The sequence below is a fragment of the Urtica dioica genome, chromosome 7, assembly GCF_054948205.1.
Source record: "Urtica dioica subsp. dioica isolate 48M chromosome 7, U.dioica_male_clone48M_v1_H2, whole genome shotgun sequence".
NCBI classification, from domain to species: domain Eukaryota; kingdom Viridiplantae; phylum Streptophyta; class Magnoliopsida; order Rosales; family Urticaceae; genus Urtica; species Urtica dioica.
In genome coordinates this window covers 46,673,859-46,688,392 of record NC_142762.1, presented here as the reverse complement: position 1 = coordinate 46,688,392, position 14,534 = coordinate 46,673,859, and the positions used below count along the sequence as shown (strand labels likewise).

At 35.1% G+C, this 14,534-nt stretch overlaps 2 protein-coding genes across 2 annotated transcripts; both read left to right on the top strand.

Annotated features, from left to right (window-relative positions):
- The first annotated feature begins 4,721 nt into the window (after nt 1-4,721).
- On the top strand, nt 4,722-8,731 carry LOC149392258 (MATE efflux family protein). The gene is made up of 9 exons (XM_089620950.1): nt 4,722-5,118; nt 6,356-6,551; nt 6,894-7,239; nt 7,332-7,418; nt 7,486-7,542; nt 7,634-7,872; nt 7,990-8,108; nt 8,189-8,275; nt 8,379-8,731. Exons 1-9 carry the CDS (start codon nt 4,873-4,875, stop codon nt 8,433-8,435), a joined length of 1,434 nt encoding a protein of 477 aa, XP_089477076.1. The 5' UTR covers nt 4,722-4,872; the 3' UTR covers nt 8,436-8,731.
- Nucleotides 8,732-10,507: 1,776 nt separating this feature from the next.
- Nucleotides 10,508-12,036, top strand: RPS9 (ribosomal protein S9). The gene is made up of 2 exons (XM_089621314.1): nt 10,508-10,919; nt 11,609-12,036. Exons 1-2 carry the CDS (start codon nt 10,581-10,583, stop codon nt 11,894-11,896), a joined length of 627 nt encoding a protein of 208 aa, XP_089477440.1. The 5' UTR covers nt 10,508-10,580; the 3' UTR covers nt 11,897-12,036.
- Nucleotides 12,037-14,534: the final 2,498 nt, after the last annotated feature.

Genomic DNA, 14,534 nt, shown 5'->3' with positions numbered 1-14,534 from the left:
ACTATCAAAAACCATACCAACCCGAAATATTTGCGGTTTAAGTTGGTTAAAATCCAAACTTCTTCGAATTTTAATGAGGCAGTTTAATAAACAATGCAATTTAATTTGGATTGTTTGATTTGGCGGTCACATTACCACCCCTAATTTCTAATTAGGATAACTATATATCATTTTACTTTAAAAAAAATTGTAGTTTTAAGATTATACATCATAAACCATGTTCAAATGTATAATGTAAGAAATTTGTAACTGACTAAACCTATTCAAACCTAAGAATTTCATTTTGTCATATGTTTCAGATTTTTTTTTTTATTTTTAGCCATTCTACTTATGTGACACATTGTTTATACCATTTTTACCCTTATTGATTAGTTAATATAATTTATTTTCGTAATTAATAAAATCTAATTTTTTATTCAAAATACCTAATTATTAGAATCTCAGTTATCTCTCTCTATTTTCACGTTTACTCTCTCTCTCTCTCTCTCGTAATATTTTTTAGCCGTGGACAAAGGTCAAAAACACAATTAATAATCGTTAATAACTGTTAATAGGCTTTTGCTTTAACTAATAATCGTTAATGACTGTTAATAAGTTTCTACCAGAAACATATTACTAGTTATTACCGACTATTAACTGTGATGCTGTAGTTTTTTTACCTCCGCCATGGCTAAAAATGTAATGAAGAGATAGAGAAAGATAGAGAGAGAGAGAGAGAGAGAGAGAGAGAGTAAGCATGAAAATAGAGAGATAAGATACTAATAATTAAAGATTTTGAATAATAAATTAGATTTTATTATTTATGAAACTAAATTATATTAAAAGCCAAAATATTATTAAAAGCCACGTCTTCGATGAATTTGACGTGGGGTTTTTTATTTACAGGTCCCGGTTCAACTTGGAGTTTGAAAAGTAGGCGATATAAGTATGGCAAGCAAGCTAAAGACACTCCCTAACACTTTGGGAGTGGAGTTCACTACTACAAATTAGCATATTGGGTGCGGAAGGGTATTAGGTGCGACATGTCGCACCTAATAGTCGCACCTAAGCCCATATTAGGTGCGACATGTCGCACCGGATACTCATCCGGATGACTAAAAATTTCGATAATGTTTAGTGTTATTCGGTGCGACAATGTCGCACCTAATATGAATATGTCGCACCTAATACCTTTAGGTGCGACAAATATCGCACCCAATGAGTTTTAAAATTAAATTTGTCAGCGAATCCCGCCGAATTTTTTTTGGATCTGGGATTTCATATTGGCTGCGACAATGTCGCACCCAATATGATTATTAGGTGCGACAATGTCGCACCCAATAGGTTTAGGGTTTTAAACTCTGCGTTTCTCCTTTTTTACACATTAACTCACTCTCTCTCTCATCTCACAAGGTCTCTCTCTCTCAGCCAGCCCCCGCCGCCGTCCTTCCCCGCTCCGCCGCTGCCGGCCCATCCTGGTACGTCCCCATCTCTCTCTCTGTCTCACCGGCCGTCTCTCACCATCTCACACTGTCTCTCTCTCTCTCTCTCAGCCAGTCCCCGCCGCCGTCCCTCTCCGCTCCGCCGCTGCCGGACCTTCCTGGTACGTCCCCCTCTATTTCTCTCTCTATCTGTCTCACCGGCCATCTCTCACTCTGTCTGTCTCTCCCAGCCTGCCCCGCCGCCGCCTGGACCAGCCCCGCCCCGCCGCCTGGACCAGCCCCCTACCCGCCCGCCACACCGCCGCCTGGACCAGCCCCCTACCCGCCCCGCCCCACCGCCGCCTGGACCAGCCCCCGCCCCGCCGCCTCGATCGAACATCATTCTATTTATGATTTTGTAATTTTTTTTTAATTTAAAAAACATATTAGGTGCGACATTGTCGCACCTGATATGTCGCACCTAAAGGTATGACTATTAGGTGCGACATGTCGCACCTAATGCCTTTAGCGACGGCATATTCGGTGCGACTTTGTCGCACCTAATGTCGCACCTAATAAACTATTAGGTGCGACATATGAGGTATTTGGTGCGACAATCGTCGCACCGGATGACGTTTTTCGTCTTAGTGGTTTGAGAATTTTTTAGCAAAATAAAAGGATATGATATGAGCCATAGAGGATATCAAAGCCCTATGAATCTCAAACTTTTCCTCTTGCTCTGTTTTTCACAGTCCTGCAGCACATTTTTTTGGCTAGAATGGTCTTAAATTTCAACACACCTACCCAGTGGTGTAACTATGCACCTTCCGATATGTGGGAGTACATTTTGGCAGATATGAGTCCTAGTGAGTCCCTTCCATAAAAAATAAAATAAAATAAAAAGGATATGAGCCTTATATCTCCCATCGAGCTTAACGGACAGTTAGATTGGAACGCAAGGCAATGAAGCAGAGTAGTGGACAAGAGTTTTGTGAAGAGTGCAACTATGAGAGTATGAGACAATGAAAACATTGATGGATGATTCAAAATATGTAAAAAGTAAGTTAAACTGTGAAAATTTAGCAAATTATATATATATAAAAAAAAGTTTTGATTTAACGAGGAATAAAATATAAACTATTTACGTATATTTTCTATTCTACTTTGAAAATTCCTTATAGCTACACATTAAAAACAATTTGTCATATATCAAACTGACTCAAAACTGGAACGTTTGTTTTTTGTTTTTTTTTTTAACCAAACAAAACAAAGAATATAGGCGATCGCATCACCGGAGAGGTGAGAACGAAAACTAGATTTGGGAAAGAGGAGAATTTAGAGAAAATACATTTTTTCCATTGATGAATCAGGAATAAAATCCTCTTTGGAGAGATGCCATTCATTCGTTGGGTTTTGTGGGTTGTTGCTTGGGCGATTGTTCTAGTTATGGTTTTTGGATTTGTAGGAGTTTTTCTCCGATTTTGAGATAGGAAGAAATTTTGATTAATCTCCATTAAGTTTAATCTTGTGTTTAGGCGTTTTTTAGGCATCACTATTATTGGCTAGTCTAATCGACTTAATTTTGTGAAATTTCAGTATTATGTAATGTGCTCTAGTAGCTTTTTAGTTTGAATGAAATTTAATTGATTCATACAAAATTTATCAATAAAAATTAAGGTCTAAAATATCGTTAGATCTGAAATCACATAGAGAACCTCAAAACCAAGTAAAAGCTCGAAACCCAAGTAAAAGCTCGAAACCATGATTTTAAAGAGCCTCAAAATTTAGCGAGATATAAGATCCTTACCTCGTGGTAAGCGCGGAAAAGACATGTATAAAGGGAGAAAAACTCTTGAGGGTGACGGATTGCTCTTGATAAACGGGTAAACTTGTGAAAAAATCACATAAAGCTCGTGCTAAATGCGAATAAATAGCTCTTTTTGTGATGAATCGTGGGTTTTAAGGGAACTGCTTCCGATTAAGTGTGGCTAACATTTGATTCCTCGTCATAACAAGTTAGTATGGACTCAATGAAGATTTAAAAAACGGCGTTGACGATTATATAATCAGAGAAGAATGGAAATTCAATAAAATAAAATAAATTTTATGGTTCTTAAAATCGTTTTCTCTATGATATATAAAGTTGATCGATATCAAAGAAAGAAAAAAAAATACAATCATAAACCTATAGAAGTTAGGCTATTTATCCAGCATCGAATTCACATGCGTGGCTTCTATATGTGTATAACAAAAGAAAATGGCATAAGTGTTCGAAACGCTCAGATGCCTAAGATTAGATTATAGAAAGAAAAAAAAATCCGAATGTAGTCGAGCTAATAGCGACAAAAATATTCTTATTTTTTTTCTTCGACGACAAATATATCTATTGTTATATTTTAGTTGCACCTTAGGAACATAGGCCGTTCAAATAGACGGAAAAACACGTGACAGCCTCAAATTTAATAAAAAAAAATTAATATTTGTTATTAAAATTAATTATATATTAACTATATAATATTATAATACAAAACAACTCAAAAGTAAAAAAAATATCTCTCCTCATTAATCTACAAAATTTATTAATTTTTTTCTTAAAATTAATTAAACATTAATTATAACATTTTATAATACAATTTTTTTTAGTGATTTTCTTAAAACTAATTAAACATTAACTATATCATTTTTTTTTAATAATAACTATATCATTTTTTCAATAGTAACTATATCATTTTATATCACAAACTTTTTGCAGCTATTACCTCTGATGACAAGATGATATAAGTTTCATTACGTCACTGCAAAATTCAGTGTGTGGTGTAAAATTAATTAATTCGATTAATGCAATAGTCTGCGCAATCGCAGCCAAAATGCCAAATCCACTTGCTTAGGTAATGACATGCGTAAATGAACATTAATTAAAGTACTAAATAAAATACGAAAATTTGTGCGCTTGTGAGAAGAACAGGTAGCTTCTCTCAGAGAGTGAAAGCAGAATTTAAAGACAAAAACCAAGTCGGACTTATCTTCCAAACTTTTCTCACTGTGTGTGGTCTCTCTCTACTCTGTCTCATCTCTCTCTTCGTACGTACCTAACTGGTGAGTGGCTCGTGGGAACATGCAAAACCATTCGATATCAACATACGTAACTTTCAAAATTTTCAGCGAGTACACCAGCCACGCAAGCGTACAATATTGCCACGTCATGGCTTATTTTACTCAACACTGACTTTTCTGGACAAAGGCGAAATATATATATATATATATATATATATATATATATATATATATATATATATCATTAACAATACAACAACAATAATAAAAGATAGCGTTGTAACAGACGGTCAAACAATTTCATTCGTCCACCGGGCTCCCCAATCCCAATCACCTATTATATAGATATATATATATATATATACCGGTATAATAGTATTCGCACATACATCGAGTAGAGAGAGAAAGCGAAGTCACCATGGAAAACGTTCCGTTGATAGAGAAGCAGAGACACGGAGAGATCGAAGATATCGGCGTGGTCCAGAAGGTCGGAGCGGAATCGAAGAGGCTGTGGGAGCTTGCCGGTCCGGCGATATTCACCGCCATTTGTCAGTACTCACTCGGCGCTCTCACTCAGATATTCGCCGGTCAAGTCGGAGACCTCGAACTCGCCGCCGTCTCCGTCGGAAACTCCGTCATCTCCGGCCTCGCCTTCGGCGTCATGGTATGTACAGAATATAATATACATATTTTGATTAATCATCAGACGAATTCGCAGTAGAAATCTCTCGATTATACTATTGTAGTTGGTTCCACTTGGTTCTCTATACTCGATTTTTGACCGGTTCTTTAGATTTTTTTTTTATTATTATTGAAAAAATAAAAAAATTACAATGAATAAAAAAATTGAAGGACTTTAAGGAGATGACATGAGTTAGATTTTACAGTATTTTTCAGGGATCTTTACTGCCAATTTCCCTAATTATTATCTGAGCAACACTGTCTTTTGACCTCGTTTTGATTATTAAAAAAAAAATCACAGAAAATATGGAGGCTGCTGAGATGCCCATTTGAGTGTTCTTGGACGTATTGGCTATTTTATTAGTTTATCTTAACAATTATAAAAAATTAACTTCAATTATTGTTTTACTCTTTATAATATATATAACTTGATTGAAGTTGGAGGTCAGACTCAGAGATAACCAAAGTCATGATTTTTTCTAGATTATGTTTTTTTTGGAATATTTGTCTCTTTTTGCAAAATTATTAGATACAAGGTGACAAAACATTTAAAAATGTAAGGCAGTAGGCCCGAAGGAGAAAGTAAAAGAATTGTTTTGCCATTTCAGACATAAATGACAGTTTTGGTTGTTAAACAACTACGCTGTACGCACTATACTATTTGTATAAATTCAGTAGTTGCTGAGAATCTCTGCATTGAATATTATATCAATCAATCTATACATTTCAAATGTCAGAGATATAAATATATATATATATATATATATATATATATATAAATATTTTTGAATAAAACATGTCAGAGATATATGTATGTCTCAAGACTCTCAACTATGTCCGCATTAGATTTCGAAGCGTAATACTTTATTATTTAGAAGAAGAAAAAAAACAATTGCTAGAGCCAAATGTCCTTTGAAATTAATAGTGTGTATACAGTATACTATACCCATTTTTCAAAACTTATTCCAAGACCAAATTTCATTAATAGCATAAAAAATACTGACTATCTCCAGTAATTGTAAACAATTATTTTTCTTAATATTTATATTTTTTTAACTATACACAATTTCATCAAAATTACCGTTGTTTACCGCTTTAATTCAAAAAACCATATTTGCAGAAGTTGTTATTAGTATTACAATGAGCAACTGTTAAAAAAAATGTACATATTATATTAACATGTCTGAACTGAAATTCGGTTGATCCAAAATTATGATTAGTTGGGAATGGGAAGTGCATTGGAGACGCTGTGTGGGCAAGCATATGGTGCGGGCAGGCTCAGGATGCTAGGCGTGTACATGCAACGATCATGGGTCATTTTGCTCACCACCGCTGCTCTTTTACTTCCCATCTATATTTGGTCGCCTTCGATCCTCCTCTTCTTCGGACAGACCGCCGAGATCTCCCAAGCCGCGGGTTAGTATCAGCAGTCACATAAATAAATCAACAAAAAAATTAGAAAAATAACAAACTTAAACGTTTGACATTGTTAAATAATCAACGTTTGGTAAATCTTAAGTAAATAGCCACTTTCAGACGTAAATCTTAAGTAAATAACTAACGTTTGTTACATGAAAGTGGCTATTTACCTAAGATTTACATATGAAAATGGTTAATTACCTAAGATTTAACAAACGTTGGTTATTTAGCAATATCAAACGTTTAAATTAGTTATTTTACTAATGGACCCATAAATCAACGGTCACGATCAAATAATATTATATTTGATCATCATCATCATCATTATCATCATGGCAGGGAAGTTTGCAATGTGGATGATCCCACAGCTATTCGCATACGCTTTGAATTTCCCGATACAGAAGTTCTTGCAGGCACAGAGAAAGGTGATGGTGATCGCGGTGATATCGGCCGTGGCGCTAGTACAACACATCATTCTGAGCTGGCTTTTCATAATGAAGCTCGGGTGGGGATTGAGTGGGGCGGCGATCACGCTAAACTTCTCGTGGTGCCTCATCGACGCCGCCCAATTGTTGTACATCTTCATCACCAAATCCGACGGAGCTTGGACCGGATTCTCATGGCTCGCTTTCGCCGACTTGTACGGCTTCGTCAAGCTCTCCCTTGCTTCTGCTGTCATGCTCTGGTATAAAACATTTTTTCTTTCTTTCTCTTGTCTAGTCACTCATTTTTTATTTATTTGTTTGATTTGAGTGGTGACTTTTTGGATATGTGCAGTCTAGAGTTTTGGTACTTCATGGTGTTGGTGGTAATAACAGGTCTTTTGCCAAACCCGTTGATCCCGGTCGACGCCATTTCGATCTGGTAAATGAGCAGATTTACTTCTCATTCATGTGCGAGTACATTTTTTTAAATTTTTTTTATATGGCAGTATGAACATAAATGGATGGGATGCTATGATAGCAATCGGATTCAACGCTGCAATAAGGTGACGATAACGTGTTCTCTCTTCTTCGTCAAACTCTCTCTTTTCATGTACTATTTTTTTCGTAACGATTAAATTGGAACACAAATCACAGCGTAAGAGTGTCGAACGAGCTCGGGGCAGGGAATCACAAGGCAGCAAAGTTTTCGGTGATGGTGGTTTCAGCGACTTCGGTGGCAATAGGAGTTGTTTGCATGGTGATAGTGTTCACCACCAGAGGTTACTTCCCTTACCTCTTCACAACCAGTGACTTGGTCGCCAAGGAAACCACCAAGCTCGCTCTCTTGCTCGGTTTCACTGTCCTCCTCAACAGTCTTCAACCGGTTTTATCGGGTAACACACTAACACTCACTTATTGTTCTCTACAATCAATATATGATCCTTTTTTTCTTTTCTTTTCTTTTGAAGTACTTGATGATAATTATTGTGTGTGAATTGAAATAACAAAAGGTGTTGCTATTGGGGCTGGATGGCAATCTCTTGTGGCGTACATCAACCTTGGGTGTTATTACATTGTTGGACTGCCAGCTGGGATTCTTCTTGGTTTCAAATTTGGTTTTGGTGTCATGGTAATAAGAGTATTTTACGACACTTTCATATACACTGGATAGATGACTGATTTGTGTACTTCTTGATTTTTGGTTTACAGGGAATTTGGTCAGGAATGATTGGAGGGGTTTGTTTGCAGACATTGATCTTGGTTGTGATTACTTCTATGACAAACTGGAAGAAAGAAGTGGGTTTTCTTATTTAATAGAACGGTCGATTTGACTATATATGCTATGTAATGTTGGTACTTTATTTGATATTTATTAAATTGTGTGTGTGGGAATTTGCAGGTTGATGAAGCAGAGAGCCGAGTTAAGAAGTGGGGAGGCTCACTTGGAGAGGAATGATATATCATTGAGTTTGTTACATATTGTAAGAGAGTAAAAAAAATGGTTGAAGCGAAGTGATGGCATGACATTATTTAATTGGCAATATTGTCATGATCGTCATGATCAATATTTATTTTTGGGTAGCAAGGTTTTGATAACCCTGTATATTTATCTCCGAAGGCACTCATTCAAATTTTGGACCAGAGATTATGAGTGTCCGTTTGGTATCATGTCATTATTTATGTTATTTGTTTAACCGAATTTAATAATGTAAAAAATTCCCATTTTTATTTCAACTGAAGTTCCTGTTTTTATTTCAACATTTTAATACTGCTAATCGAACTTCGCCTCAGAACCGGAACAGATCAAAATTTCCGTTTTGATGTTTAATTTTCCATAACGAAATTTATGTTTTCGAACCAATTGGAACAAAAAAATTAGGATAAATTACATAAATACCCCCTGAATTTTTGACCATTTAACAACGTGGTCTATACTTTTATTTTTCTTACAGCGTCGCCCTTGAACTTTGACAATCTTACAAATTTAGTCCTTCCGTCAAATTTTGGGAGTATATTCCGTCTATTTTAACTTGTGTAATAACTTGAATATTTAAAATTACCTATATATCCTTTATTTAATTATTTTATATTTAAAATTAATAAATTAAAATTAAAAAATTTCATTTTTCATTTTGTTTGTTGTCTTTTTTTAATACTTTTTTTTTATACATTTCCATTATACTTTTTTTTCACGATAATAGAAAATTAATAATAAATAATAATTCATTTTTACAATTCATTTTTATTAAAAATTCATATTTTACATAATTATTTTATTTTTATTTATTTTTTATATAATGAATAATAATTTTTAATAATATTAAATCATTATAAAATCAATATTTTTTGTTATTTTACAATTTTGTCCATGTTTAAATAGTCACATGCCAATCACATGGGAAAAAATTGATGGATTGTTGAGAAAAATAGACGGAAATACTAAGTTTGTAAGATTGTCAAAGTTCAAGGGCGACGCTGTAAGAAAAATAAAAGTAGGGACCACGTTGTTAAATGGTCAAAAGTTCAGGAGCCATTTATGTAATTTATCCAAAAAATTATGTTCCAAAACAATATTGTCCCGTACTATTTCCATTTTAATATTTTTTGAACTGTACGACATATTTAGAACTACTTATTATTATTAGAGGAAATGACGGCAAAAATACATCATTACACTTTGTTACTTATTCTTTTTCAATTGTGTATGTAATTTTATTCTTCTTATTTTAATTGTTTTCCGAATAGGTGGGATTTGTGACCCAAATCCATAAAATTCAAATACATCGTGTCATCACAGTCTCAAACATAAAGCGACTTAGTCATATGGATTCCTTTCAGAAATAGCGCATCTATGCCACGAGAGGGGACTCAAATCCCGAGCGCTTGGAGTAATGAAGGCTCCCTCGCAGCTACCAGTACATATATATATATATATATATATATATATATATATATATATATTTGTTGGTGATTTTATACCTTTGGTATCATCCATTGATATCAATATTTTGATCATTAGTACAGTAGCAAAATTATTTAGAAACTTATTTAAGAACATATTCTGAATTTATGTTTGTTGAATGATTTTTGTCCACTCCAGTTCGAGTCAATCTTGAACATTTTATCAACACCATCATTCTAGTTTCTATTGGCTTCATTGGAACTCAGAAACTAAGAAAAAAAAATCTCTCATATTTTCCTTATGTCGTTTGAATGTAGGAAAATGAAAATAGAAGAAAAATTAGTAGGAAAACTATAAACTAATACTAAATTTCCACAAAAAAAATGAGTGAAAAATGAAATTTATCTAAATTTATATATGTGGGGAGACTGTATATTTTATTTTATTTTTTCAATTATCTTTTTTAATTGTATTTTTATTTTCTGGTTACAAATGGAGCTTAAACGACATGTCATTTCGGTTGACTGAAATGACACGGCGTTTGAAACAAGTCAACAACCAGGTGACACGGACTCCCTCCTCAAGGGTACTATCGTCAATGCGCACACATTATCCCTTTCGACTTCACCCGCTAAACCATTCTGTCCAATTCCACACACTGAAGCAGAACAGAGAACTCTCAGATAGAGCTCTTCAACTATGGCGGTTTCGGTATCTTCTCTCTCATCCTCGCTCTCGTCTCTCTCTTTTTCCTCCCAGATTTCCTCCAGGCCAAACAGCCTCTCCGTCAACCGACCGAAGCTCGTCTCGCTCTCGCACGTCCCTAAGTTTCGCTCGCTCGCCATCTCCGCCACTGTCCTCGCTCCGGCGGGGGAGGAACCCGAAACAGTCAACCTGAAGAAATACGTCAAGTCAAGGCTTCCCGGAGGCTTCGCCGCGCAGACGATCTGGGGCACTGGCCGGAGAAAGTCCGCCATTGCGCGGGTTGTTCTCCAAGAAGGCACCGGGAAACTGATCATCAACTATCGCGACGCCACGGTAATTGGTTGAGGCTTTAGTCTTTTTGTACACTTAATTTCTGAATTCGGTCAATTACGTCTTGTGTTAGCGTAGAGCAAGCAGACCTGAGAGATTGAAGTGTTTGATTTGAAGATGAGAAATACCAGAGGTTCTAGCTATGTCATCCATCCGAAATTCAGTCTCAGATCAAGAAACTTATATCTTGAGATTAACGCGTTTCTAGAAATAGAGAAGTTGTAATGTTCGGTAAATTGATTTGGTGAGGAAAACATTTGCTAATCTCTGGTTGAAGCTCTTGGGGTGAAGAATTGGACTAGAGCATATGTGTATTATTTTGATGCTTTGAACTCGTAGTCGATGAAGAATTCACGGATGGTATTAAACTTGCCGTTGGGTTTGAGGATGATAGGAAAATATTGTTTGAAGCACTGGGAAGAGTTAGGCTTGTTTTTATCTGCATAGAGAATTGGTTTCGAGCATAAAAGAGTTGCTGGTATTGGAACTATCGAAGTTTTGAATACATCATCCAAAAAAATGATTCTTGTTTGCAATTTCCTAGCAAATAGTGCTTCTTCTATTGTTTCCATCTTGGCAAATCGTTGTGGAGTGACTCGATAGAAACTCGAAAGATGAAAACAAGACTTTATGGGAGCAGATTATCTTAAAAGCGTTGTTCATCTATATGTTTGTGGTTGAAATTTATGCAGGAATATCTTCAAGGAAACCCGCTGTGGATTCAATACGTGAAATTCCCGTTGGCGTCGCTGGGTTACGAAGGAAGCTACGACGTGTTTGTGAAGGCTCACGGCGGTGGACTCTCGGGTCAGGCTCAGGCGATATCTCTGGGGATCGCCCGAGCGTTGCTGAAAGTGAGCGAGAGCCACAGAGCGCCGCTCAGGAAAGAAGGTCTCTTGACCAGAGACTCGAGAGTTGTCGAGAGGAAGAAGGTCGGTCTCAAGAAAGCTCGCAAAGCCCCCCAGTTCTCCAAGCGTTGATCTCGCACCCAAAACGACCCTCTCAAGATGTATTATTTTTCTATGTTTTTGTAGATTTCTTTTTAGTGTGTACTTGGATTTTGCAGTTGCATGATTATGCTTTTCTGCTGAAAGTATTGGCACGCTGAAGATTGATTCCATTGATTCATAGTGTTTTTTTTTTTTTTTTTGGTGCTGCGTGACTGGTTGACCAACCCGACCACATGGTTGACCTGCTTTATTCATCCAAGTCCTTAATGCCACGTCAATAGCAGACCAGTTCAATGCCATGTGTCTTGCGGCTTAGTTTTTTTTATTTGCTCGAAATCTTGGGACTTGGTTTCGCAAAGGGGAATTGTATATTGCGAGCACAAAAAGGAAAACTGTATATTAGATGTTAGATATCTTATTTCTCTTAACGGCGCGAAGCTCTTCTTTAAGACGTACTGCGGCTCAGTTCTTTTTTTTTTTTTTTTTTTTAGCTCGAAGCTCGCATTGTGTCTTATATAGCCAAAATTATATACATATATAATCTAATGTAACACATAAACACACGTTCAAAAAAAATATTTGTGTTTTCCTTGATATATATTTACGGTATTCATGGCATGAGCATAAAGTAACCGTAATATGTTAATTGTTAATTGGGACTAAACCGTTATATAAATGAAGTAAATAAGGTTTTTAAAGCTATGATATGAGAATCACAAATAAATGTACTAAACTTCTGAGGTCACAGAGCCACTTCACAGAAATACAAGATGGTTTTAACTTTTTTTCTTCTTGTTTTCCTATTTTGTAGTTGGGTTTGTGGTGAAGCTACTGGTCTTTTGCATACATATACAACTATAGAAGGCCATAGTTGTGCACAATTCAGAGAAGAAGCCAAGGAGGCCTTAGCCGAAACAGCGAAGAACAAACTGGAGCACTACACTCACTATCACACCCGTTACTAAGCCCATAGGGCCTCTTTCGTGCTCGAATAAAAGCTGAGGCACAACACAGAAGAAAAGATATCAAAGTTGGAGCAAGAAGGCACGTCGCCGATGGATTTGTGTTGGGTGACTAAATGTCTCACGAAACTCCTTAGGTCCAGGCAGATCATTTCGTACACACATGTTCGGAGAATCGCGCAAAGAGTTGGGCATCAAACACGTCGGAGTGAAGAAAAGCTTGTTCGAGGATCAGCAACAACCTCGAGGCGAATATCGACCGCCTTTCTTTGCTTTTAGAGGGCCTAAGGTTGATGAATTATGAAATACAGAATGGAGAATCATGTACATACTACACACATCACACATAAGTTAATTTGATATATTTATCTTCTATTTTAGCACAATTGTTTTTCACCAGATTGAATTTTTTAATAACCTCTTATAATCAGTATGATTTAATTAAATATATATATAACAGTTTTATCCTATATTTTTCCCAAGTAGTTTATTCCTTCATTAGATTTAAATGAGAGTTAAAAGTATTTTTACCACCCCAAATTGACAAATAAAGCACCAATACCAAATCACCACCAAACCAAATACCCGGGGTGGGTCACACACTACCTAGTTGTGTGAGGGCTTTGATTCAAAGTTAAAAATATAGGGAAATTTCAAAATTCAACAAGTATGTGTGATAAAATATTAAAAACTACGTGTATTTTTACATAAATACTGTACGTCTCATCAACTCGCAACAAGTCATCGCATCTTATTGCAGCCCACCACGAATCGCTTAATTAATGAATTATTTTTATGAGCAAAATAAATTTAAATTTTTAAAAGGAAACAACGATTCTAAAACAAGTTGTTGCCCATTTTTAAAAGGATAAAATTTCAACAGTATCTCTTGTGTTTAATCGAATCGCACAATTTATGTTTTCAATTTTCAGAAATATCATATCTCCCCTAAATATATGATATATCCCAAATATTACCTTTTTTCAATTATATTTTACAAAAAAAATTGGTACCCACCAAAATGCCCTCAATGAAATAACTCTTTATTTTCTAATTATATATACAAACAACCAAGAAGAATCAAATCAAAATCTTTCTTTATAAAAATTAAAAGATTTTTTTTAATAAAATAGTAAATAAATATTTATTTTATTAAGGATATTTTGGGAAGTTAAAAAAAAAATTTGTTGTAAAAAATAAACGAAAAAAGTTGTATTTGCAATATAACATATTTTTATGGAAGGTATGTGTCATTTATATTTAACTGACTAGATATGTCTGATATTTTTGAAAACTGAGAGAATAAATCCCGCATTTCAATTAAACATATGAGCTATTGTATATATTTTTCCTTTTAAAAAAGATAACCTGCAATGAGCTGCGGACTGCGGTCACTTGTTGCGGCTTATGAGACATACAATTGTGAAGCTCAAAAGTTATCCTACTGTTTTTTAAGGTTGTTAAGGTTTTAATTTTTTAAACGTATTTGTCATTTTAAAAAAATTAATATAAAAAATCAATCAAAATATCAATAAGGGATTAATTTTAAAAATTAATAAAACATGAGGTATATATTTACAATTAATGAAAAACTGAGGAGATAACTGTGATAGACTTGAAAATACATGATATAAATAAATCATTTCAATAAAATACAGAGGATTAGATGCGATATTTTTCTTATTTTTTTTATTAACATATAATCT

Bases quoted from the DNA above. Each gene is read 5' to 3' on its own strand.
- LOC149392258 (XM_089620950.1), top strand. From the start codon at position 4,873: ATGGAAAACGTTCCGTTGATAGAGAAGCAGAGACACGGAGAGATCGAA. The intron at 7,419-7,485 runs GTAAATGAGCAG...TTTATATGGCAG, and splicing joins GTCGACGCCATTTCGATCTG to TATGAACATAAATGGATGGG. The intron at 8,109-8,188 runs GTAATAAGAGTA...TTTGGTTTACAG, and splicing joins AATTTGGTTTTGGTGTCATG to GGAATTTGGTCAGGAATGAT.
- RPS9 (XM_089621314.1), top strand. From the start codon at position 10,581: ATGGCGGTTTCGGTATCTTCTCTCTCATCCTCGCTCTCGTCTCTCTCT. The intron at 10,920-11,608 runs GTAATTGGTTGA...AAATTTATGCAG, and splicing joins TCAACTATCGCGACGCCACG to GAATATCTTCAAGGAAACCC.